General features: G+C 44.0%; 1 protein-coding gene across 11 annotated transcripts in view; it reads left to right on the top strand.

Moving 5' to 3' along the window:
- Window positions 1–25,685, top strand: part of LOC119952854 (mesoderm induction early response protein 2-like) — a 94,620-nt gene that overhangs the window by 27,070 nt on the left and 41,865 nt on the right. For 10 of the 11 annotated variants that reach the window (XM_038776404.1, XM_038776412.1, XM_038776403.1 and 7 more), the window contains 6 exons: window positions 5,130–5,218; window positions 8,868–8,940; window positions 10,330–10,392; window positions 21,483–21,634; window positions 22,930–23,011; window positions 23,818–23,912. In XM_038776404.1, coding sequence (XP_038632332.1) covers window positions 5,130–5,218; window positions 8,868–8,940; window positions 10,330–10,392; window positions 21,483–21,634; window positions 22,930–23,011; window positions 23,818–23,912 — 554 coding nt within the window. The remainder of the gene's footprint in view (window positions 1–5,129; window positions 5,219–8,867; window positions 8,941–10,329; window positions 10,393–21,482; window positions 21,635–22,929; window positions 23,012–23,817; window positions 23,913–25,685) is intronic. The other variant, XM_038776406.1, reaches the window with a different exon arrangement.

The raw sequence follows: 25,685 nt of genomic DNA, 5'->3' as shown, positions 1-25,685 counted from the left end.
TAACTTCTACTTATTTATTACCATCCTTTTGGGAAGGAATTAATTAAATTTGGCCGAGTGCAACTTGTACATCAAGGCGGAGAAAGTCAACATGATCTCACAGTACAAATAATTTGGGAAAATCTTTCAATGTGCATTATTCATCCCTGGTTGGTTATATTCCATGTATGACCTTTGACTGTAGTAACACAAGAACCACATGAATAACATATTCCGGATAGGGGAGACCAATGGATCATTGGCAGGAAGAAAAATGGCAGGGCTATAGTGATAGGGGACTCGATCGTAAGGGGAATAGACAGGCGGTTCTGTGGACGCAATCGAGACTCCAGGATGGTATGTTGCCTCCCTGGTGCAAGGGTCAAGGATGTCTCGGAGCGGCTGCAGGACATTCTGGGGGGGGGAGGGTGAACAGCCAGCTGTCGTGGTGCACATAGGCACCAACGATATAGGTAAAAAACGGGATGAGGTCCTACAAGCGGAATTCAGGGAGTTAGGAGTTAAACTAAAAAGTAGGACCTCAAAGGTAGTAATCTCAGGATTGCTACCAGTGCCACGAGCTAGTCAGAGTAGGAATGTCAGGATAGATAGGATGAATGCGTGGCTCGAGAGATGGTGCAAGAGGGAGGGATTCAAATTCCTGGGGCATTGGGACCGGTTCTGGGGGAGGTGGGACCAGTACAAACCGGACGGTCTGCACTTGGGCAGGACTGGAACCGATGTCCTAGGGGGGGTGTTTTCTAGAGCTGTTGGGGAGGGTTTAAACTAATGTGGCAGGGGGATGGGAACCAATGCTGGAAGTTGGAAGGTAGTAAAACAGGGACAGAAACAAAAGGAAGTAAGGGGAAAAGTGCAAGGCAGAGAAGACATAGACAGAAATCCATAAGGGCGACAGTACAAGGTACAGTGACTGAGGGGAGCACAGTGAATAGGCCCAGTAATAACAAAAGGAATAAAACTGGAGATGTTAAGATTCAAAACAGAGGTATAAAAAACCAACATAAATGTACTTTACCTGAATGCTCGTAGTATTCGGAATAAAGTAAATGAGTTGATGGCACAAATCATCGTAAATGACTATGATTTAGTGGCCATTACTGAAACATGGTTAAAGGATGGTCACGACTGGGAGTTAAATATCCGAGGGTATCAAACTATTCGGAAGGACAGAGTGGATGGTAAGGGAGGTGGTGTTGCTCTGTTATTTAAGGATGACATCCGGGCAATAGTAAGGGATGACATCGGTGCTATGGAGGATAAGGTTGAATCCATTTGGGTGGAAATCAGGAATAGTAAGGCGAAAAAGTCACTGATAGGAGTAGTCTATCGGCCACCAAATAGTAACGAGATGGTGGGGCAGGCAATAAACAAAGAAATAACTGATGCATGTAGAAATGGTACAGCAGTTATCATGGGGGATTTTAATCTACATGTCGATTGGTATAACCAGGTTGGTCAAGGCAACCGTGAGGAGGAGTTTATAGAATGTATCCGCGATAGTTTCCTAGAACAGCATGTAATGGAACCTACGAGGGAACAAGCGGTCCTAGATCTTGTCCTGTGTAATGAGACAGGATTGATTCATGATCTCATAGTTAGGGATCCTCTCGGAAGGAGCGATCACAATATGGTGGAATTTAAAATACAGATGGAGGGTGAGAAAGTAAAATCAAATACTAGTGTTTTGTGTTTAAACAAAGGAGATTACAAGGGGATGAGAGAAGAACTAGCTAAGGTAGACTGGGAGCTAAGACTTTATGGTGGAACAGTTGAGGAACAGTGGAGAACCTTCCAAGCGATTTTTCACAGTGCTCAGCAAAGGTTTATACCAACAAAAAGGAAGGACGGAAGAAAGAGGGAAAATCGACCGTGGATATCTAAGGAAATAAGGGAGAGTATCAAATTGAAGGAAAAAGCATATAAAGTGGCAAAGATTGCTGGGAGATTAGAGGACTGGGAAATCTTTAGGGGGCAACAGAAAGCTACTAAAAAAGCTATAAAGAAGAGTAAGATAGAGTATGAGAGTAAACTTGCTCAGAATATAAAAACAGACAGTAAAAGTTTTTACAAATATATAAGACAAAAAAGAGTGGCTAAGGTAAATATTGGTCCTTTAGAGGATGAGAAGGGAGTTTTAATAATGGGAAATGAGGAAATGGCTGAGGAACTGAACAGGTTTTTTGGGTCGGTCTTCACAGTGGAAGACACAAATAACATGCCAGCGACTGATAGAAATGAGGCTATGACAGGTGAGGACCTTGAGAGGATTGTTATCACTAAGGAGGGAGTGATGGGAAAGCTAATGGGGCTAAAGGTAGACAAGTCTCCTGGCCCTGATGGAATGCATCCCAGAGTGCTAAAAGAGATGGCTAGGGAAATTGCAGATGCACTAGTGATAATTTACCGAAATTCACTAGACTCTGGGGTGGTCCCGGTGGATTGGAAATTAGCAAACGTGACGCCACTGTTTAAAAAAGGAGGTAGGCAGAAAGCAGGAAATTATAGGCCAGTGAGTTTAACTTCGGTAATAGGGAAGATGCTGGAATCTATCATCAAGGAAGAAATTGCGAGGCATCTGGATAGAAATTGTCCCATTGGGCAGACGCAGCATGGGTTCGTTAAAGGCAGGTCATGCCTAACTAATTTAGTGGAATTTTTTGAGGACATTACCAGTGCAGTAGATAACGGGGAGCCGATGGATGTGGTATATCTGGATTTCCAGAAAGCCTTTGACAAGGTGCCACACAAAAGGTTGCTGCATAAGATAAAGATGCATGGCATTAAGGGTAAAGTAGTAGCATGGATAGAGGTTTGGTTAATTAATAGAAAGCAAAGAGTTGGGATAAATGGGTGTTTCTCTGGTTGGCAATCAGTAGCTAGTGGTGTCCCTCAGGGATCTGTGTTGGGCCCACAATTGTTCACAATTTACATTGATGATTTGGAGTTGGGGACCAAGGGCAATGTGTCCAAGTTTGCAGATGACACTAAGATGAGTGGTAAAGCGAAAAGTGCAGAGGATACTGGAAGTCTGCAGAGGGATTTGGATAGGTTAAGTGAATGGGCTCGGGTCTGGCAGATGGAATACAATGTTGACAAATGTGAGGTTATCCATTTTGGTAGGAATAACAGCAAACGGGATTATTATTTAAACGATAAAATATTAAAGCATGCCGCTGTTCAGAGAGACTTGGGTGTGCTAGTGCATGAGTCACAGAAGGTTGGTTTACAAGTGCAACAGGTGATTAAGAAGGCAAATGGAATTTTGTCCTTCATTGCTAGAGGGATGGAGTTTAAGAGTAGGGAGGTTATGTTGCAATTGTATAAGGTGTTAGTGCGGCCACACCTGGAGTATTGTGTTCAGTTTTGGTCTCCTTACTTGAGAAAGGACGTACTGGCACTGGAGGGTGTGCAGAGGAGATTCACTAGGTTAATCCCAGAGCTGAAGGGATTGGATTATGAGGAGAGGTTGAGTAGACTAGGACTGTACTCGTTGGAATTTAGAAGGATGAGGGGGGATCTTATAGAAACATTTAAAATTATGAAGGGAATAGATAGGATAGATGCGGGCAGGTTGTTTCCACTGGCGGGTGACAGCAGAACTAGGGGGCATAGCCTCAAAATAAGGGGAAGTAGATTTAGGACTGAGTTTAGGAGGAACTTCTTCACCCAAAGGGTTGTGAATCTATGGAATTCCTTGCCCAGTGAAGCAGTTGAGGCTCCTTCATTAAATGTTTTTAAGGTAAAGATAGATAGTTTTTTGAAGAATAAAGGGATTAAGGGTTATGGTGTTCGGGCCGGAAAGTGGAACTGAGTCCACAAAAGATCAGCCATGATCTAATTGAATGGCGGAGCAGGCTCGAGGGGCCAGATGGCCTACTCCTGCTCCTAGTTCTTATGTTCTTATGTTCTTATCTCTTGCTGCTCATTCCGATTATTTGGTTTATTTTCTTTCTAATGGTGAGTTCTCCCAGTGAGCCAGAGAGAAGACAGCCAGAGTGGGGCACAGCGAAGAGTGAGTTTGGGAATTTGAAGCTAGGTGGGAATTGGATTGGTAAGAATGTTCCTTTTTAAATTTCAGGAATTTAAATCAATCTAGAATTGTGCAGTGAAGGTTAACAAGGGGCTGCCCCACCCATTCACATAACTGGTTGGCAGTTAAGTGTCAGTCAACTTAAGCTACTTTGATCTAAAAGCAGGTGGGGCGGGGGGGGGGGGGGGGTCAACTCAGTCCAATTTAAAAAGAGCAACTTTAACTCACTCGAAGTGAGTTTTCCCAGTGAGCCAAAGAAGACACAGCCAGAGTGAGGCACAGCGAAGAGTGAGTTTGGGAATTTGAAGCTAGGTGAGAATTGAATCGTGAGTTCTCCCAGTGAGCCAGAGAAGGCACAGCGAAGAGTGAGTTTGGGAATTCAAAACTGGGTGGGCAGGAGGTGCTTTTTATCCCTGGTAAGTAGTTTTTCTTTTCATTTGTCTATTTATTTATTTTTTTCTTTTTGTTTTTGGGAATTGTAGTTGTATAAGTTAACCTAAGGTTTAAGACATGGCAGGAGATCCCAGACCCGTGTCATGCTCCTCGTACGCGATATGGAAGCTCAGGGACACATCCACTGTCCCTGGCTCCTTCACGTGCAAGAAGTGTGTCCAGCTGCAGCTCCTGTTAGACCGCCTGACGGCTCTGGAGCTGCGGATGGACTCACTTTGGAGCCTCAACGATGCTGAGGACGTCGTGGATAGCACGTTTAGCGAGTTGGTCACACCACAGGTGAAAATTATTGAGGGAGATAGAAAGTGGGTGACCAAAAGACAGAGCAAGAGTAGGAAGGCAGTGCAGGTGTCCCCTGCGGTCATCTCCCTGCAAAACAGATATACCACTTTGAATACTTTTGAGGGAGGTGGCTCACCAGAGGAAAGCAGCAGCAGCCGGGTTCATGGCACCGTGGCTGGCTCTGCTGCACAGCAGGGCAGGAAGAAGAATGGCAGGGCTATAGTGATAGGGGACTCAATTGGAAGGAGAATAAACCAGAGAATTGCTCAAGCTGCCTCGAATAAAAATTTATAATTATTGCCTCTATTAATTATAATTAAATATTTAGTTCAAGTATAAATTATCAGCTTTATTTTGTTTTCAGCTAATTCTATTGAGGATGATAAGGAACTATCGTTATCGGATGAGGACTCTGAAGAAGATGATTCTATTTTGTCTAATGACTGTAAAAAGGTTAGTGCTTTTTGGGCAAGGTCTGGGTTATATTTCCCTTTGTTCATCAGTGTCTGGAAACTAGTTATTGCATAAGACGCAGATAGGTTAGTATCTATGGATGATAGCTGTCACAGGATAACTTTGAGTATTGAGTTATGCTTTTTTTTTAAACAAAACCTACTTCTTGCCACATTCATTCCATTTTAGCATTCTTTTCTTTACTATTTCATCTTCTGCCTTTTCTTCTTCCCATTTCTACAGTCTCTTGACAACACTGGCAAGTTCAAGTTAGCACATTGAGGCAGCGTGTAGCTGAGGTGCGCAAACTGGAAACCGTCTGGTTTAATTCCTGGCACTGGGTGGCCACAATTGACCCACGCGCCCCTGGTCTAAGGGGATAATCAGCCAACTTCCTTCCCTCTCCCGAGTTCTGTCAACAAATTCCTGTCAAAAAGAGCATGAGAAAAATTGGCCTTGGTTGTGGTGAGTCCTTCTCCCATGGTTGCACAACCTGCCAAAACTTAACTTGAGGCTCACATGAAAAATTGTTACTTGCGATATCGAAGGGTGCCCTTTGCCTGCTGAAGCATTACGGTAGTACAGTGGTGCATTGTTGCTTCACAGCACCAGGGTTCGATTCCCGGCTTGGGTCACTGTCTGTGCGGAGTCTGCACGTTTTCCCCGTGTCTGCGTGGGATTTCCTCCGGGTGCTCCAGTTTTCTCCCACAACTCCCAAAAGACGTGTTGTTAGATGAATTGGACATTCTGAATTCTCCCTCTGTACCCGAACAGGCGCCGGAGTGTGACGACTAGGGGATTTGCACAGTAACCTCATTGCAGTATTAATGTGAGCCTACTTGTGACAACAGAGATTATCAAAAATTAAAAAAAATACACCCCAGATGTAGTCAACAGGCCCATTTGAGGGGTTAAAAATAGGCTTTTGAGGTATTTTGTAACCTAAACAATTTATTGTTTAATCTGGAAAGAGAAACTCCCATATAGAAAATGAGCCATTTTTCTGTTAGTTTGATTTACTTTGACTCCTAGTTAAGCAAAATTTAAACCAAAAAAAAAATCTCATCTCTATTTTCAAATAATTCCATAGTCTCACCCTTCCCCAGGTGGTATTCTCCGCTCCCGATAAAAATCGGGATGGCCGTTGTGAAATCGGCCGAGGTTCACAACGGCCTCGGGGCTCGCTCCCCACACCTGATTCACCCCCACCGGGGCTAGGAGCGGGCCTCCGTCTTTCCCGGCCGTGACCTTGTCGCGCCGGAAATGACACGCAAAACGGCGCATTTGTGAGGTCATGCGCGGGGAGCCGGTTCCAACCCGCGCATGCGCGGATGACTTCATCGCACAGACGGTGCGAACCGCGCATGCGCGGTGGCCGTCTTTCTCCTCAGCCGCCCGGCAAGACGTGGTGGCTTGATCTTGCCGGGCGGCGGAGGGGAAAGAGTGCTTCCGTTTTGGACGCTGGCCCGACGATCGGTGGGCACCGATCGCAGGCCTGTCCCCTCCCGAGCATAGTCGTGGTGCTCCCCTGCCACTCGGGGCCCCTAGATGCCCCAAATGGGCATCTGGCGCCCGTTTCACGAATGCAGCGACCAGGTGTGGTTGCTGGCGTGTTGAAACGGGCGTGAAGGGCCGGCCGCTCGGCCCATCGGGCTCGGAGAATCGCTGGGGGCGCCAGGGGGGCGTGAAAAATGTCAGGAGGCCCTCCCACGACTGTCCCGCTACACGTGGGGAGCGGAGAATTCCGCCTCCTGTCTTTCAAATCTCCTCCAACTCTACAATCCACCGAGGGCTTTTCACTTCTGCACATCCCCCCCCCCCCCCCCCCCATCAATTCTTTCTGCTCCGCTGTTGGCCGCTGTATCTTCAGCTGGCCAGGCAGACCCTGAACTCTGTATTTCCCTCACCTCAGCCTCTCTTCCTCTGTCACGTTTTGAGATGGTTCTTAAAAACCGCCCTCTTCTGATCATGCTTTGAGATGTCCTAACATCTCCACATGTGGATAAATGCTCCAAGTATCCTGAAACATCACACCTGTTATAAGATCTGGTCAATATGGAATTAATGCCGCTTAGCAACAATAACTGCGTTATATCATTAACTTTACTTTTTTCATGCGGCATTTGTTCAAATAGAACTGAGCAATGAAAATACAGAAACTCTTATTTCTTCAGTACACAGAGAAATGGAAATAGTAACCCTGTTAAAATGATTTTGCTGGTGCTATGTCGGCTGATTGGGAAAAATTCTCACTACAATTTAATTTGGCTGACTGCATTTTTAAAATATAAACAGATTAATTGTTTATATATAGTCTTGGAGGTCAAGGTCATTGAACTAGGTAATGTTTTTTGTATATATGTGCAAGTATAAATGGGGCTGGTTTAGCTCACAGGGCTAAATCGCTGGCTCTGAAAGCAGACCAAGCAGGCCAGCAGCACGGTTCGATTCCCGTACCAGCCTCCCCGAACAGGCACCGGAATGTGGCGACTAGGGGCTTTCCACAGTAACTTCATTGAAGCCTACTCGTGACAATAAGCGATTTTCATTTCATTTCAAGTAGCTGGAACAAACTATGTACTTGTTTTTTTAATTCTCAGTTTATTTTAAAGTTTTTTTCAGATACTGAAGAGTTTTAATTTACTTTGTTTTGAATACTACGTATGTTCTGTGTAAGGGTGATCTTGGGCAAGATCTGGCGGTTCACGACAGGATTTTCCGGTCCCGCCAGAGTCGCAGTGGGGTGGATTCAACGAGAAATCCCATTGACAGCGGCAAGACTGGAAGATCCCACCACCGGCCAACGAGGGCTGCCACCCGCCGCCCAGAGGCCAGAGAAAATTCCTCTTTAGGTCTAGTGTGGATTGACACTTATCACCAACGAGCAAAGACGTGCTCAGTTGCCAAATTCTTCTCAAAGCCCTTACAGTTATTAGTCAGTGATAATTGGCTGGTGAATTGAGGTGGCCAAATAACATGCCTGTGCGGAGTCTGCACGTTCTCCCCGTGTCTGCGTAGGTTTCCTCCGGGTGCTCCGGTTTCCTCCCACAGTCCAAAGATACGCAGATTAGGTGGATTGGCCATGTTAAATTGCCCCTTAGTCTTCAAAAAGGTTAGGTGGGGCTACTGGGTTATGGGGATAGGGTGGAGGCATGGGCTTAAGTAGGGTGCTCTTTCCAAGAGCCAGTGTGGACTCGATGGGCCGAATAGCCTCCTGCATTGTAAATTCTATGATTAGTAGGTAGGCTGATAATATGAAGCACTCCTGACTGCCTCAGTACTTAACTGTAAACAAAGCTTACCTATGTTTTCCTCAGCCAGTGAGGGAGGGAGGGAAGACGATAAAGAAACTACAGGGATACATTCCAGCAGCAGCTTTAAAATCATGGCACATGCTTATGGACGCAGCAGAACATTTTTCCGTAAAAACAATGCAACAGTATAAAAGACTAGTTTCCCTAGCAGGGTGGACTCGACTCGTGAGTGATCTCAATTATTGTTGCCTGCACTACTGTGTCAAATTGTAAGCATGCCATTGGGGAGAGTGTGAAGGCCGTTATCAGCTTCAGTCCGAATTTGGTTGAGACTTGAGAATATATTTTGGACCCTGAAAGATAACGTGGCAAAAATTTACTTTGGTTTCTTTCAGGAAATTATGGTTGGACCTCAGTATCAAGCCCCTATCCCACCATTCATCGGCCGATATAGGCAAAATGAAAAAGGTAAGGACAGGAGGGAATGTGTAATTTCATCTTCACTGGTATTTCCTCAAATGTGTTTATTAGTCCCCTAAACATAAAGGTCTAATCCTCCCTTCATGTAACGCACTGTTTGGAATATATTCATCCACCTGGACCTGCAGTATTTTAGTCAAATATTTTATCAATTATCAAAAGGTTCGAACCAATATATATGATGGCATGGTGGTTAGCACTGCTGCCTCATAGCTCCAGGGACACGGGCTCGATTCCCGCCTCGGGTGACTGTCTGTGTGGAGTTTGCGCTTTCTCCCTGTGTCTGCGTGGGTTTCCTCCGGGTTCTCCGGTTTTCTCCCGCAGTCCAAAGATGTGCAGGTTAGGTAGGTTGACCATGATCAATTGTCCCTTAGTGTGAAAAGATTAGGTGTGGTTGTGGAATTGCTGGGGAGTGGACCTAAGTATGAATGCTCTTTCAGAGGGTTGGTGCAGACTCAATGGGCCGAATGGCTTCCTTCTGCACTGTAGGGATTCTATTCTATGAATATAGAGCTATTTGTATATAATTCAGACCTGTGTTTTCCATATCACACAGGGCAATTTATTGGATGATACTGAATAATCTTTGTACAGTTTGATATTTTAATATTGATGTATAATGTGCAATTTGTTAATGCATTTATTGGTATACTATAGTAGCGGGACTGACAGGTGTCAGTACTCACCAATTACCTTTCTGATACAAAGGTTTGCATGAATCAAAAAAAAATTCCAACTCAATGTAGAGAAAATTGGAGGATCCTCCCTTCTATTAACTTCCCTACTTGACAGCTCGGGCTGCATTCAATGATGCAGAAACTTGGCATGTGGTCTACATGATGACCTAAGCTTCCTTGCCCACTTACCATCTTGACTTGGAAAGACATCGTCGTTCCTTCACCGTCGCTCGGTCAAAATCCTGGAACTGCCTCTCCAAACAGCACTGTGGCTGTACCTACACCACATGGACTGCAGTGGTTCAAGAAGGCAGTTCACCACCGCCTTCTCAAGGGCAATTAGGGATAGGCAATGAATGCTAGTCTAGCTACCGAAGCCCATATCCCTTGAATGAATTTAAAAATCATGAATTCTGTTGCCGACAATGTCTGTATCCATCTCAGAAATGGCACCTATCTCTGCCAGTGTCTCTTCCCGCAGTGTTGTTCAGTCTCTGATCATCATTGGATGATGCGCATCCAGCTGGGCCCAGCACTTCCATCTTCCAACCCTCCACAGGTTGATCCAAGCTCAGAATGCCTGATCACCTACTCTGAGCCCCGTGCTTTACTGCAGTTTGAATCTTGCCACCCTCCACTTGCTCACGGCATCCCTCTATTGACACAAATCTCTTATCCTTTTCTCCAAATATCTTTGCAGCCTCGCCCACCCTACCTCAGTTATCTCCTTCAGACTTGTGTCGTTGCTGGCACTGTGACAAAGGTCTGTAATTGTTCTCCATCTTCAACACTTCACCATTGTTAACCACGCCCTGCTTCTGTGTTCTAGAATTTTATCCTTAATTCCCGCTGTCTTAACCCCTTCCTGCTTTCAGAAATCTTTTCAAAATCTTCTTCAGCCAATCTTTCAGTTGTGTTGCTTAGTTCCATCCACTGGTTCTTCCTGCTCGTTCAGTAGCCCTATTTTTTTTCACACTGTAAAGCATTCTGAAAACGTGTTTCCAATGTGTAAAATGTTTCATAATCGTATGTTTCCATTGTTGACTGCTTTAATTGCCACACCAACTAGTTTGATGGATGATTTGTTATTTTTCTATTGAAAATAACTGTGTTTAGTTTATGAATAATCAGGTGATACTTGAAAGAATTTTGATTTACCATCAAAAGATGTTTGTTGATGAATTTGTTCAGGTAACCATTCATTATAGTTTAATGAGCCAGAGATTTAACATTATTTTAAAATGGAGTTCAATTTATTTACAAATGTACCTTTTTTATTAGCACAAATCCTGTTTGGTGGAGCTTGTGTCAGATGCAAGAGGCCAAACAAATGTGCTTATCCATCGAATAAACATTCAGCCATTAAATTTAATTTGTCTCGGCTTAATAGCCTAGATCGGACCAGGACTGAGAGTCCCGAAGGTTATGTTGCCTACCTGGTGCTCCGGTTTGGGATATCTCATCTGGGCTGCAGAGGAACTTGGCTTGAGAGGGAAAAGATCCAGTTGTCATGGTCCACGCTGGTACCAGTGACATAGATAGAACAAGGATGGAGGCACTTCTGAACGATTATGAACAACTAGGGGCTAAATTAAAAAGCAAAACCGAAAAGGAGATAATCTCTGGATGACGACTTGAGCTGTGGGTAATTGGCATGGGGTCAATAAGATTGAAGAGATAAACGCATAACTCAAAGGTTGGTAAGGGAGAAGTGGGTTTGAATTCATGGGACATTAGCACCTGTACTGGGGAAGGAGGGCGCTGTCCCGATGGGACGGTCTTCTGTATCACGCTGGGACCAAAGCCCTGGCGAATTGCATAGCCTGGGCTGTAGATATGGCTTTAAACTAAATAGTGTGGGGGAGAGGGTTCAGTTGTGTGGAAAATTAGGTGAGTGCTGCTCAATGAGGAGGACTTTAAACTAGTCAAAGGGGCTAAGGGCTTAGGAGAGGTTAGGAACGTTTCCAGACCACATAATAGAACAAAGATAGAAAGTGGCAGGAATCTAACCTGAGGCACAGCAAAAAAAGGGGACAACTATAAGAAGGAGGACGGTTAACGCAGGTCTAAAAGTGTTGTCCGTAAATGCATGCAGTATACAAACCAAGCTAAATGAGCTTGTAAAGGACATTGAAATTTGGGGGTATGATGTTGAGGGCATCACAGAGAGGCAAGGAGATCAGGGCCTGGATCTAAATACTCAAGGATATGTGTCCTGTCGAAAGTACAGGCAGAGGGGATGGTTGCATTGTTAGTAAGGAATTAAATGAAATCTATAGCAGAAGTGATATCGGATCAGAAGGCACAGAATCTCTGTGGGTAGAGTTGAGGAATCGGAAAGGAAAAAATACCCTGATGTGAATTATGTACAGGCCCCCTAGCAGTAGAAAATATATCTGGAGATAGAAAAGGCATACATGGAAGGTAATATTACAATAATCACAGGGGACTTCAAATGCAGGTGGACTGTGAAAATCAGGTTGGCAGCCGATCATAAGTAAAGGAATTTGTGGAATGTCTAAGTGATGGTTTTTTGGAACAGCTTGTGGTAGAAGCCACAAGGGAACAGGCAATTCTGGATTTGGTGATGTGTAATGAGGCAGACTTGATTAGGGAACATAAGAGGAAGGAACCCTCAGGGGGCAGTGACCACAACATGATACAATTTACCCTGCAGTTCGAGTGTGGGAAGCTGGAGTCAGATATAATGGTTTTGCAATTAAGTAAAGGTAACTACAAAGACATGAGGGAGGAGCGGGCCAGAGTTGATTGGCAGGGGAGCCTAGCAGGAACGACAGAGGAACAGCAATGGCAGGAGTTTCTGGGGGCTATTCATGAGGCACAAGAGAAATTCATCCCGAGGAGGAGAAAATATTTTAAGGGGAGGACAAGGCAACCAAGACTGACAAGGGAAGTCAGGGACAGCACAAAAGAAAAGAAAAAAGCATACAATGTGACTAGGATTAGTGGGAAGCCAGAGGATTGGGAAGCTTTTAAAAGCAAGTAGAGGACTTCTAAAAAATCAACAAGGGGAGAGAAGATGAAATAGGAGTGTAAGCTAGCTAGTAATATAAAAGAAGATAGAACGATACAGCGCAGTACAGTCCCTTCGGCCCTCGATGTTGCACCGACATGGAAAAAAACTAAAGGCCATCTAACCTACACTATGCCCTTATCATCCATATGCTTATCCAATAAACTTTTAAATGCCCTCAATGTTGGCGAGTTCATTACTGTTGCAGGTAGGGCATTCCACGGCCTCACCACTCTTTGCGTAAAAAACCCACCTCTGACCTCTGTCCTATATCTATTACCCCTCAATATAAGGCTATGTCCCCTCGTGTTAGCCACCTCCATCCGCGGGAGAAGGCTCTCGCAGTCCACCCTATCTAACCCTCTGATCATTTTGTATGCCTCTATTAAGTCACCTCTCAACCTTCTTCTCTCTAACGAAAACAACCTCAAGTCCATCAGCCTTTCCTCATAAGATTTTCCCTCCATACCAGGCAACATCCTGGTAAATCTCCTCTGCACCCGTTCCAAAGCTTCCACGTCCTTCCTATAATGAGGCGACCAGAACTGTACGCAATACTCCAAATGCGGCCGTACTAGAGTTTTGTACAACTGCAACATGACCTCATGGCTCCGGAACTCAATCCCTCTACCAATAAAGGCCAACACACCATAGGCCTTCTTCACAACCCTATCAACCTGGGTGGCAACTTTCAGGGATCTATGTACATGGACACCGAGATCCCTCTGCTCATCCACACTACCAAGAATTTTACCATTTGCCAAATATTCCGCATTCCTGTTATTCTTTCCAAAGTGAATCACCTCACACTTCTCCACATTAAACTCCATTTGCCACCTCTCAGCCCAGCTCTGCAGCTTATCTATGTCCCGCTGTAACCTGCAACATCCTTCCACACTGTCTACAACTCCACCGACTTTAGTGTCGTCTGCAAATTTACTCACCCATCCTTCTGCGCCCTCCTCTAGGTCATTTATAAAAATGACAAACAGCAACGGTCCCAGAACAGATCCTTGTGGTATGCCACTCGTAACTGAACTCCATTCTGAACATTTCCCATCAACTACCACTCTCTGTCTTCTTTCAACTAGCCAATTTCTGATCCACATCTCTAAATCACCCTCAATCCCCAGCATCTGTATTTTCTGCAATAGCCGACCGTGGGGAACCTTATCAAACGCTTTACTGAAATCCATATACACCACATCAACTGCTCTACCCTCGTCTACCTGTTCAGTCACCTTCTCAAAGAACTCGATAAGGTTTGTGAGGCATGACCTACCCTTCACAAAACCATGCTGACTATCCCTAATCATATTATTCCTATCTAGATGATTATAAATCGTATCTTTTATAATCCTCTCCAAGACTTTACCCACCACAGACGTTAGGCTCACCGGCCTATAGTTACCGGGGTTATCTCTACTCCCCTTCTTGAACAAAGGGACCACATTTGCTATCCTCCAGTCCTCTGGCACTATTCCTGTAGCCAATGATGACCTAAAAATCAAAGCCAAAGGCTCAGCAATCTCTTCCCTGGCTTCCCAGAGAATCCTAGGATAAATCCCATCAGGCCCCGGGGACTTATCTATTTTCACCTTGTCCAGAATTGCCAACACTTCTTCCCTACGCACCTCAATGCCATCTATTCTAATAGCCTGGGTCTCAGCACTCTCCTCCACAATATTATCTTTTTCCTGAGTGAATACTGACGAAAAGTATTCATTTAATATCTCGCTTATCTCCTCAGCCTCCACACACAACTTCCCACCACTGTCCTTGACTGGCCCTACTCTTACCCTAGTCATTCTTTTATTCCTGACATAACTATAGAAAGCTTTTGGGTTTTCCTTGATCCTACCTGCCAAAGACTTCTCATGTCCCCTCCTTGCTCGTCTTAGCTCTCTCTTTAGATCCTTCCTCGCTTCCTTGTAACTATCAAGCGTCCCAACTGAAACTTCACGCCTCATCTTCACATAGGCCTCCTTCTTCCTCTTAACAAGAGATTCCACTTCTTTGGTAAACCACGGTTCCCTCGCTCGACCCCTTCCTCTCTGCCTGACTGGTACGTACTTATCAAGAACATGCAATAGCTGTTCCTTGAACAAGCTCCACATATCCAGTGTGCCCAACCCTTGCAGCCTACTTCTCCAACCTACACATCCTAAGTCATGTCTAATGGCATCATAATTGCCCTTCCCCCAGCTATAACTCTTGCCCTGCGGGGTATACTTATCCCTTTCCATCACTAACGTAAAGGTCACCGAATTGTGGTCACTGTTTCCAAAGTGCTCACCTACCTCCAGATCTAACACCTGGCCTGGTTCATTACCCAAAACCAAATCCAATGTGGCCTCGCCTCTTGTTGGCCTGTCAACATATTGTGTCAGGAAACCCTCCTGCACACATTGTACAAAGAACGACCCATCTAATGTACTCGAACTATATCTTTTCCAGTCAATATTTGGAAAGTTAAAGTCTCCCATAACAACTACCCTGTTACTTTCGCTCTTTTCCAGAATCATCTTCGCCATCCTTTCCTCTACATCCCTAGAACTATTAGGTGGCCTATAGAAAACTCCCAACAGGGTGACCTCTCCTTTCATGTTTCTAACCTCAGCCCATACTACCTCGGAAGAAGAGTCCCCATCTAGCATCCTTTCCGCCACCGTAATACTGTCCTTGACTAGCAGCGCCACACCTCCCCCTCTTTTGGTTGCAACAGTTTTTTTTAATTGTATAAAAGATAAGAAAGAGGCAAGAATGGACATTGGACCAATGGAAATTGAAGATGGAGAAGTGATAATCGGGAACAAAGAAATGGATGAGGAACTGAATAGGTACTTTGCATCAGCCTTCAGGGTGGAAGACACTAGTGGCATAGAAGAGCTTCCAGAGGGGTGGGGGTGAAGCGGGAGCAGGTTACTGAGTTTGATGATCAGCCGTCATTGTAATGAATGGCGGAGCAGGCTCGAAGGTCGAATGGCCTCCTGCTCCTGTTTTCAATGTCTCTATTTTTGTAAAGCGCATTTCCCCTGTGTTCTCCACCATCCCCTCCAACAATAAGTTCAAGGCACTCTTTGCCAGTAAGATTGTGGTCATCCGGTTAGATGCCTACTGACTGCTTCCTTCCCTAGTCTTTGTCTAGTTTCTCTCCAATCACTCCTCCTATCCTCTCCATGCCAAACGTGTTATTGAGATCACCTCCTGCTCCCTCAACCTTATTCCGACGAAACCGCTGGCCATATAAACTTCCTTTCCTGGTCCCAATGTTGGCTGATCTTGTTAAAGATTTTCAGATACCATCCCTCTGTCTTTAAGAACTGCCACAACCCTCCCAAGATGTTTGTGTTTTCTAATGCTGGCTCATGAATATTCCCAATTTAAATTACTCTCGTCATTTTTGGCTCTGCCTTCCACCGTCTAGGCCCTCATTCCTTCCGTCTATCTCCCTGCCTCTCCACCTCTCTTTTCTCCTTTAAGATAGACCATAAGACAGGAGCAGAATTAGGCCACTTGGCCCATCGAGTCTTCTCCGCCATTCAATCATGGCTGATATTTTCTCATCCCATTCTCCTGCCTTCTCCCCATAAACCCCGATCCCCTTATTAATCAAGAATCTATCTATCTCTGTCTTAAAGACACTCAGTGAATTGACCTCCACAGCCTTCTGCGGCAAAGAGTTCCACAGATTCACAACCCTCTGGCTGAAGAATTTCCTCCTCATCTCTGTTTTAAAGGATCGTTCGTCCCTTTAATCTGAGATGGTGTCCTCTGGTTCTAGTTTTTCCTACAAGTGGAAACATCCTCTCCATGTCCACTCTATCCAGGCCTTGCAGTATCTTGTACGTTTCAATAAGATCCCCTCTCATCCTTCTAAACTCCAACGAGTACAGACCCAGAGTCCTCAAACGTTCCTCATACGGCAAGTTCTTCATTCCAGGGATCATTCTTGTGAACCTCCTCTGGACCCTTTCCAAGGCCAACACATCCTTCCTTAGATACGGGGCCCAAAACTGCTCACAATACTCCAAATGGGACCTTCTACATTCTCAGAAGTACATCCCTGGTCTTGTATTCTAGCCCTCTTGACATGAATGCTAACATTGCATCTGCCTTCTTAACCGCCGACTGAACCTGCACATTAACCTGAAGAGAATCGTGAACAAGGACATCCAAGTCCCTTTGTGCTTCTGCTTTCCGAAGCATTTCCCCATTTAGAAAATAGTCAGTGCCTAGATTCCTCCATCTAAAGTGCATAACCTCACACTTTTCCACATTGTATTTCATTTGCCACTTCATTGCCCACTCTCCTAGCTTGTCCAAGTCCTTCTGCAGCCCCCTTGCTTCCTCAACACTACCTGTCCCTCTACAGATCTTTGTATCATCTGCAAACTTAGCAACAGTGCCTTCAGTACCTTCTTCCAGATCATTAATGTATATTGTAAAAAGTTGTGGTCCCAGCACAGACCCCTGTGTCACACCACTAGTCACCAGCTGCCATCCTGAAAAAGACCCCTTTATCCCCACTCTTTGCCTTCTGCCAGTCAGCCAATCCTCTACCCATGCCAGGATCTTACCCTGAACACCATGAGCTCCTAACTTATTTAACAGTATCCTATGCGGCACCTTGTCAAAGGCCTTCGGGAAATCTAAATAAATCACGTCCACTGGTTCTCCTTTGTCTAAATTGCTTGTTACCTCCTCAAAGAACTCTAACAGATTTGTCAGACACAACCTCCCTTTGACAAAGCTGTGCTGACTCAGTCCTATTTTACCATGCACTTCCAAGTTTGGATTGGATTGGAGTTGTTTATTGTCATGTGTACCGAGGTACAGTGAAAAGTATTTTTCTGCGAACAGCTCAACAGATCATTAAATACATGGGAAGAAAATGGAAGAAAAGAAAATACATAATAGGGCAACACAAGGTATACAATGTAACTACGTAAGCACTGGCATCGGATGAAGCATACAGGGTGTCGTGTTAATGAGGTCAGTCCATAAGAGGGTCATTTAGGAGTCTGATAACAGTGGGGAAGAAGCTGTTTTTGAGTCTGTTCGTGCGTGTTCTCAGACTTCTGTATCTCTTGCCCGATGGAAGGAGTTGGAAGAGTGAGTAAGCCAGGTGGGAGGGATCCTTGATTATGCTGCCCGCTTTCCCCAGGCAGCGGGAGGTGTCGATGGAGTCAATGGATGGGAGGCAGGTTCGTGTGAGGGACTGGGTGGTGTTCACGACTCTCTGAAGTTCCTTGCGGTCCTGAGCCGAGCAGTTGCCATACCAGGCTATGATGCAACCCGATAAGATGCTTTCTATGGTGCATCTGTAAAAGTTGGTAAGGGTTAATGTGGACATGCCGAATTTCCTTAGATTCCGGAGGAAGTATAGGCGCTGTTGTGCTTTCTTGGTGGTAGTGTCGACGTGGGTGGACCAGGACAGATTTTTGGAGATGTGCCCCATGGAATTTGAAACTGTTAACCATCTCCACCTTGGCCCTGTTGATGCTGACAGGGGTGTGTACAGTACTTTGCTTCCTGAAGTCAATGACCAGCTCTTTAGTTTTGCTGGCATTGAGGGAGAGATTGTTGTCATTGCACCACTCCACTAGGTTCTCTAACTCCCTCCTCTATTCTGACTTGTCATTACTCGAGATCCGGCCCACTATGGTCGTATCGGCAGCAAACTTGTAGATGGAGTTGGAACCAAATTTTGCCGAGCAGTCGTGTGTGTACAGGGAGTAGAGTACGCAGCCTTGCGGGACCCCGGTATGGAGGACTATTGTGGAGGAGATGTTGTTGTTCATTCTTACTGATTGTGGTCTATTGGTCAGAAAATCGAGGATCCAGTTGCAGAGGGAGGAGCCAAGTTCTAGGTTTTGGAGCTTTAATATGAGCCTGGCTGGGATTGGCGGAGCTGTAGTCAATAAATAGGAGTCTGATGTAGGAGTCCTTGTTTTCGAGATGCTCTAGGGATGAGTGTAGAGCCAGAGAAATGGCATCTGCTGTGGATTGGTTGCGACGCTATGTGAATTGCAGTGGATCAAGGCGTTCTGGGAGTATGGAGGTGATGCGTTTCATGTTCAACCTCTCGAAGCACTTCATTACGACTAAAGTCAGGGCCACCGGACGGTAGTCATTGAGGCATGTTGCCTGGTTCTTCGCGATCTCATCTTTAATAACAGACTCTAAAATCTTGCCAATGACTAAAGTCAGGCCAACCGGCCTATAATTTCCTGCTTAAGATGATCCTTAAGAGCTACCCTTTGACCAAGATTTGATCCATCTACTCTAATATTGCTTTATTTATATGTCTCTGTCAAATTTTGCTTTGTAACCCTCTTGGTGCTATATAATTTCAATGTGTTATTAGTTGTGAGGCTGATGGAGATTCGAGATAGGATGTCGCGAGGCAACGGAGGGAATTGAAAACAAGGATGAGAATTCTATAAGTGGGAACGTTGCTTAATCAGGGGAAGTGGAAGTCAGTGAGCACAGGGATGATGAATGAATAGAAATTTGTGTTTTAGACTTCTTAACTTTTTTATTTCCATTTTGAAATTTATTAGCTTGAATTATTTTTTAATTCTGTTGTGATAATTTGATGTAGTTTCATTGAAACTAATTGCTCTACTTGGCAGAATTCTTAATGCATCTTTTTGACAGACACAAGTGGGTCGAGATGGCTACCTGCAGTGTGATAAACCTGTATGGTTCCAGCACCAACCCTGGGTGCAGAAAGTTAATAGTCTTGCCAAAATTGTTTATTTTTCATGTTGGGAGAAGGGGAAAGGGCCAGAAAAAGCAGGGCAGTCCCCTCTGGGTGGGGAGTAGGGAATGGAGATCATTGGGGCCAGGAGGCTGCCTTTTCCAACCCAGGCCCTATCTGCATGGCTTGGAGTCCCGGACTCTGAATGGTACCTTCACTGGCTTTTATGAAGTTAGTGGTTGGTAATATACTGCCAAAGCAGGACAGCCCCCTTGGGGGGGGGGGGGGGGGGGGGGGGGGGGGGGGTTGTTGAGGTCAGAAGGCTGCCTTTTCCAACCCAGTGTTAGCATATGATGGAGGAACAAAGCAACAGCTTGACTTTTACCTTCAGCAAGTTTATTCTGTTCACAGCTTGGCAGAGACACAAACCTCTTATGGTTTCCCCAATGCAGCTGTTGCATCTGTGCCCATTAATATTCTTTGGGAGATTGAGCCAATAACCATTACCTGTCTTTAAGAAGGCAATTAGTTTAACAATGTAATTGCCAAAGCCTGCACTTAAGCATACATTGACAACGGCCTTCCCTTGTGACGGGGTTGGTGGGGGCTGCTCTGTTGTTGGCAATATGCCGGAAACTCAACATGATCCTTAATTGGTTAATCAAGCAAATTACCTGCCCAACTCTGTGGAGCAGTCAGCTGATTGGCCCCGCATGCAAGCCCCCTGCTCGGAAACCTCCCTGGCAGCAGTACAGTGACGAGGTGCCATCTCCACACAACAACTTTCTACTTTCCATGGAAGAATAATCCATAGAGGAATGGATTCTATAGATTTGTATTTTTACTCTCTCCCTCAATCTCTGTTCCTGCCAGCTTGGGGTGGTCAGTAAAATTCAGCAAATTGTTTTTGCAGTAGGGGCTGCGCTGCGGCACAGTAAACATCAATGCTGACTCTATATTTCTCTCCTACACTTTTTCAGCCTTTCACGTGTCCTGCACACTGGGTGTCGGTGGCCCTTCCTTGGCCTCAATTAAACCAAGTAATTTCTGGAGGCTCAACCTAATCCAGCTATTCATCACCTATCGTGGTGGTGGTTTACCATTCCACTTGCAGGGGCAGGCCCCAGGTGGAGTGGGAAATGAACCCATCCTGTTGGTGTTATTCTAAGATATACGTTCGCCGTCTACCCCAACTGAATTAACTGGGCACCCTTCCTCATTTTTGGAATATGAAAATTCCCAGTTGAGAATCATCAATATGTTTTTTTTTTCCTTGTTAATTTGCTCATGATCCTCCGGGTATGGTACAGGGCAGTATATTAGCCTGACTCTGTATAGAGTCTATGGAATGCTGCTTTCACTTGTTACAAGAAACTAACAGACTTTTTTTCTGGGCATATTGAATGTAAACGAACTGAAAACGCGAGCAATGCCTACACTGACCCAATTATAGCACTTCAAATGCTGACTCACTTGCCTGTCTCCACTGCTTTTTGCATGACTCATACGTACCTACAGAAACATTAGTGCCCTGAGCTTTGCAGGAAACTATAATTCCAGATGGATAATAGCAGTAGCATTAGCTCTGCTGCATTGGAGGAAGAAATGTTACTGGTCAGGTTTTGCTGTAGCAGGGCATCTTATCGATATGTGGCATTAGTTAAACTGGCTCCTACGCTCTTCAAATCAAAAAGTAAACCAAGATCATCAAAAATGATTAACTGGTCATTCATTGCATGTTTATTGGGTCTTAATGAAAGCAAATTACTGCGGATGCTGGAATCTGAAACCAAAGAGAAAATACTGGAAAATCTCAGCAGGTCTGGCAGCATCTATAGAGAAAAGAGCTTAATGTGTTAAGTGGCTACCATGTTGGCCTACAACTTTGGTTTAACACTTTGGAATGTATTGAGGATGTGAAATGCACATTATAAGTCGACGTTCTCTCATCCAAGTCTGTATTTTTCAAATATCAAACTCTGCTTCTTTTTGTTAAGTGACGTACTTGCTACTCTTCAATTAGGCTGCAAATAATATTGATCCAGTGTTAATTAGTTCATATATTTTGTATTCTGAACTCTCATTGCATCTGCCTTTTTTTCCACACTTGTAGTTTATGACAACGAGGACCAGTTGCTTTGGGATCCTTATGTTCTTCCAGAAAGACAAGTTGAAGAGTTCCTATACAAGGCGGTAAAGAGGGCAAGAGACGAGAAAATGAATGAGAGTATCCCTGAAGGAATAATTATTAAAGATAGTGAACAGGTGACAAATCAATCTATACAGATTAATTTGAATGGAAAACTTCATCCTTTAGACTAACAATCTATGTTTTATGCAGATCGAACGCTAACTTAATCCACCCTTTTTGTAAATAAATTTGAAATACTCCATTTTTTTTTCCTAATTAAGGGGCAATTTAGTGTGGCCAGTCCATCTACCCTACACATCTTTGGGTTGTTGGGGTTAGACCCACACAGTTACAGGAAGAATGTGCAAACTCCACATGAACAGTGACCTGGGGCCAAGTTCGAACCCGGGTCCTCGGCAGTGTGAGGCAGCAGTGCTAACTACTGCGACACCGTGCCGCCCTACTTAAATCCAACCTACCATCCAGATTATGCACCACCAAATTAATCCTGGAATAGATTTCATGCTAGCGTCAATTCAGTTGTGATATGTTGCAGAAAACGGTCTTGCTTACCATAATTTACCATTACCATTCTATTTGATGCATCAGGAGGAGAGACTGAAAAAGATATGGATCATCAAGACATTTCCAAAATCTACATCTAAAAAAGGGTTGTGCAGGTGTCAAAGTAAAGCTGGCACTGTTAAAAGGCCATTTCCATTCAACTCATCATTTCAAATATTACCACTGAGCTTGCAGGACAGTAAATTTGGACAATTATGTCAAATTGAGCTGTTGCCAATAGAGTAACAGGATGCTTGTTGAAACTAGCACAAGGCAAGATTTTGACGAGTATCACCAGGAAGTTCTTCACCCAGAATGATTAACACATGGTATTACCATCGGGATATAATGGTAGACTGAAATAGCGCTACAATGGGTGGTCTTTCTGTGCAGATATTAAGAAAAATCAGATGGCCCTCCTCATCTCTACTTATTTTGAGTAATTGCTCACCAAATGTGGAAGGGTTACTTTTAACAAGAAATAAAAGATGCTGGAAATCTGAAAAAAACACAAATGGCTGGAAATACACAGCTAGTTAGGTACTATCTGTAGCAAAAAGAGATATGTTCATATATCATATATGGACCCTGAACATGCCTGAGAGAAGAAAATAAATGTTTTCTGTCGAAGCAAACACTTGAATTGTCAACTGTTCCTGATCTCTCTGTTCTCTCCCGAGAAGATACCCATCATGCTTCCAGCAATTTCTGTTTTATTTTAGAAATTGTAAAATTACATAATGCTTTAAGATATCAAAGTCATTTCAGTGATAAATTAGTCCACGTTTTTGTCTATAGAGCTATTTTCATGGGAGGTAGAGTCTCAGTCCCTTTATTATATTTCAATCTCTGTTTAACTCCATAGGCTTTGTATGAACTTGTAAAATGTAACTTCAATGCAGAGGAAGCCCTCCGAAGACTAAGATTTAATGTGAAAGTAGTGCAAGGTATGCAAGCTTTTTTTAAATGCCATTCTGCCTTTAATCAATAAACTATTCAAGCTTGGATGAGGTCTCTTCTGTTGCCAGTACTTCTCAGATGACCCAATCCTCTTTGAGTGCTAGATGCATTATGGAGATGTGAAAAGTGGTTGTCTTATTCATTCTTTCTGCAGTTTCTTGCTTACTTTAAATATGATGAAAAGGCTTTCTGGAATTGTCTTTATTTTATAACTTGCTATGGTCTAACATAAAGTTGTTAGAAAATAACCAGAAAATCCATAGAATGGATTATGCTTTTTGAAACTGCTGTAGTCTAACATCCAAGTTCTTAGAAAATAATTACTATTCATAGAATTTACAATCCAGAAGGAGGCCATTCGGCCCAGTGAGTCTGCACTGGCCCTTGTAAAGAACACCCTACTGAAGCCCACACCTCCACCCTATCCCTGTCGCCAGTAACCCCACCTAACCTTTTGGACACTAAGGGGCAATTTAGCATGGCCAATCCACCTAACCTGCACATCTTTGGACTGTGGGAGGAAACCGGAGCTCCCGGAGGAAACCCACACAGACACGGGGGAGAATGTGCAGACTCTGCACAGACAGTGACCCAAGCTGGGAATCGAACCTGGGACCTTGGAGCTGTGAAGCTACAGTGCTAATCACTGTGCTGCCTTTTCCAGCAAATTGTTACTCCGCTATCAATTGTGATGAACCTTTCGTCTGTAACTTAGAAATTGTTTTGTTCATGTCCTGAAAAATCACAGGTCTCCATTCTTCAGTGACAGCATCCCAAAATTTTGTATTTGCAGATGAATTGTGTGCCTGGAGTGAAGAAGAATGCAGGAATTTTGAACATGGACTTCGAGTTCATGGCAAAAACTTCCATCTCATACAAGCAAATAAGGTAAAATGAGAGAAAGGCAGAACATTGTCCATGCTGGAAATTTGAAACTAGGAACAGAAACTGCTGGAGGTACTGCAGTTTCGGCAGTTTCTCAGGCGAGAAGTAGAGTTAATGTTTTAGGTCTGATGAAGGAACATCGAACTGAAACATTAACTCTTGTTTCTCTCTCTACAGAGATATTGCCAGGCCTGTTGAAATTTCTGTTGAGTATATTCTGGTCTTTTGTCCTTTCGAAATTAAACATATAAATTGAAAATATATTTGTACTCCCCTGTCTCCTATGGTGTTGGACATGGGGAACTTTCCAAGATCAAATTTAGTCTTTGAATGAAGATAGATTAAGTAATGGGGATAATTGGATTAGGGTGTGCTGATTTAATTCAGCCCTCTGCGTAAAGTCAATATTCAGTTTATTTCCATTACAAATTCACGTGTCCACATTTATCGTGAAAAGTTGATAGGAAAAGCCTGTAGATGCAAGAATTTTTATTGCTTTGCTACATTACTCCTCTAGTCACTTCGCTCTACATGTGCTAGCCATTATTGCACATTTACCTTTCGAACTCCTGTCTTTTTGCCAGATGAGCGTTGCTCATCCAGGTCCACTGGGTGTGACAGGAAAACCTTTTAGCTTTAGTTAATGTGTTGCAACAGCTTGGCTAATGGCAGAAGTTATTTTGCTTGTATGTGAGGATGGATATTGTTCATGTTCATCTTGTGCATGCAAAGAGTTTTTAAATGAATACCTATAATCTATGTGTATAGATATAATTGCTAACTTGGCCTTTTTCAGCTTTGCAATTTTGATGGCCAGCTCAAATGTTAAGCATGGTTCTGAATGGGTAAAGAATCTGGAGCATCAATCTCTGCTCACTGGCAGCCATAGAAGTTGTCACTTTGGTTCTAGTCTCCAAAGAACCAGGTTATGCAAAAGACTTGAGGCATGTAACTGTGCAATAATTCTCTCAGCCATTCGATTTCATTCACGTGTGTAAACGCTCAAATTTACACTTATGAAATAGCACTGTTCTCATGTTCCAGAATTGAATTGGGTAGATCCCACCAAGCAACTGACTGAATTAAGGGCAAGAGTTGGTCAGTAACACCATAGCTGATTTGGCCTTCACCGCAACTCCACTTTCCTGTCTTTCTTCCGCAGTCCTTGGCTGCCCTATAGTTAACAAATCTCTCTGTCTCTAGGTTGTATTTATATATTAAATGACTCCGCTTTCACAGATCTCTGGGATGGAAAATTGCAAAGATTCCCGAGTCTTTGAGAGAAGAAATCCCTCCCTGTCTCCACCTTAAATAGGCGACTCCTTGATTAAGCAATGCCCCCTAGTTATAGATTCCCCACAAGAGGAAACACCTTCTCAGCATCCACCTTCTTCAAGCCCTCTCTGAATCATATCTAAGTTTTCTGGACTCCATTAATTATAGGCTGAACTTTTCCTCATGACGACTCCTTCAACCCAGGAATCAATCTAGTGAACCTCCTCTGAACTGCCTCCAATGCAAATATATCCCTGCTTAAATAAGGAGATCAAAACTGTGTGTAGTTCTCTAGGTGTGGTCTCAGCAATACCGTGTACAGTTGAAACAAGACTTCCCTACTTTTGTACTCCACCCCTTTTGCAATAAAGGCAGACATTCCATTTCCATTCCTAATTACTGTACCTGCATACCAACGTTTTTTTGTTTCATCAGCAATGATTCCTGTTTCTTCTGTACCATAGCATCCTGTGATACCCCTCCATTTGACTAATATAAAAT

Source organism: Scyliorhinus canicula, chromosome 18 (assembly GCF_902713615.1).
Source record: "Scyliorhinus canicula chromosome 18, sScyCan1.1, whole genome shotgun sequence".
Classification (NCBI taxonomy): domain Eukaryota; kingdom Metazoa; phylum Chordata; class Chondrichthyes; order Carcharhiniformes; family Scyliorhinidae; genus Scyliorhinus; species Scyliorhinus canicula.
The sequence above is the reverse complement of the archived record's forward strand: the minus strand, read 5'-3'. Positions and strand labels throughout refer to the sequence as shown.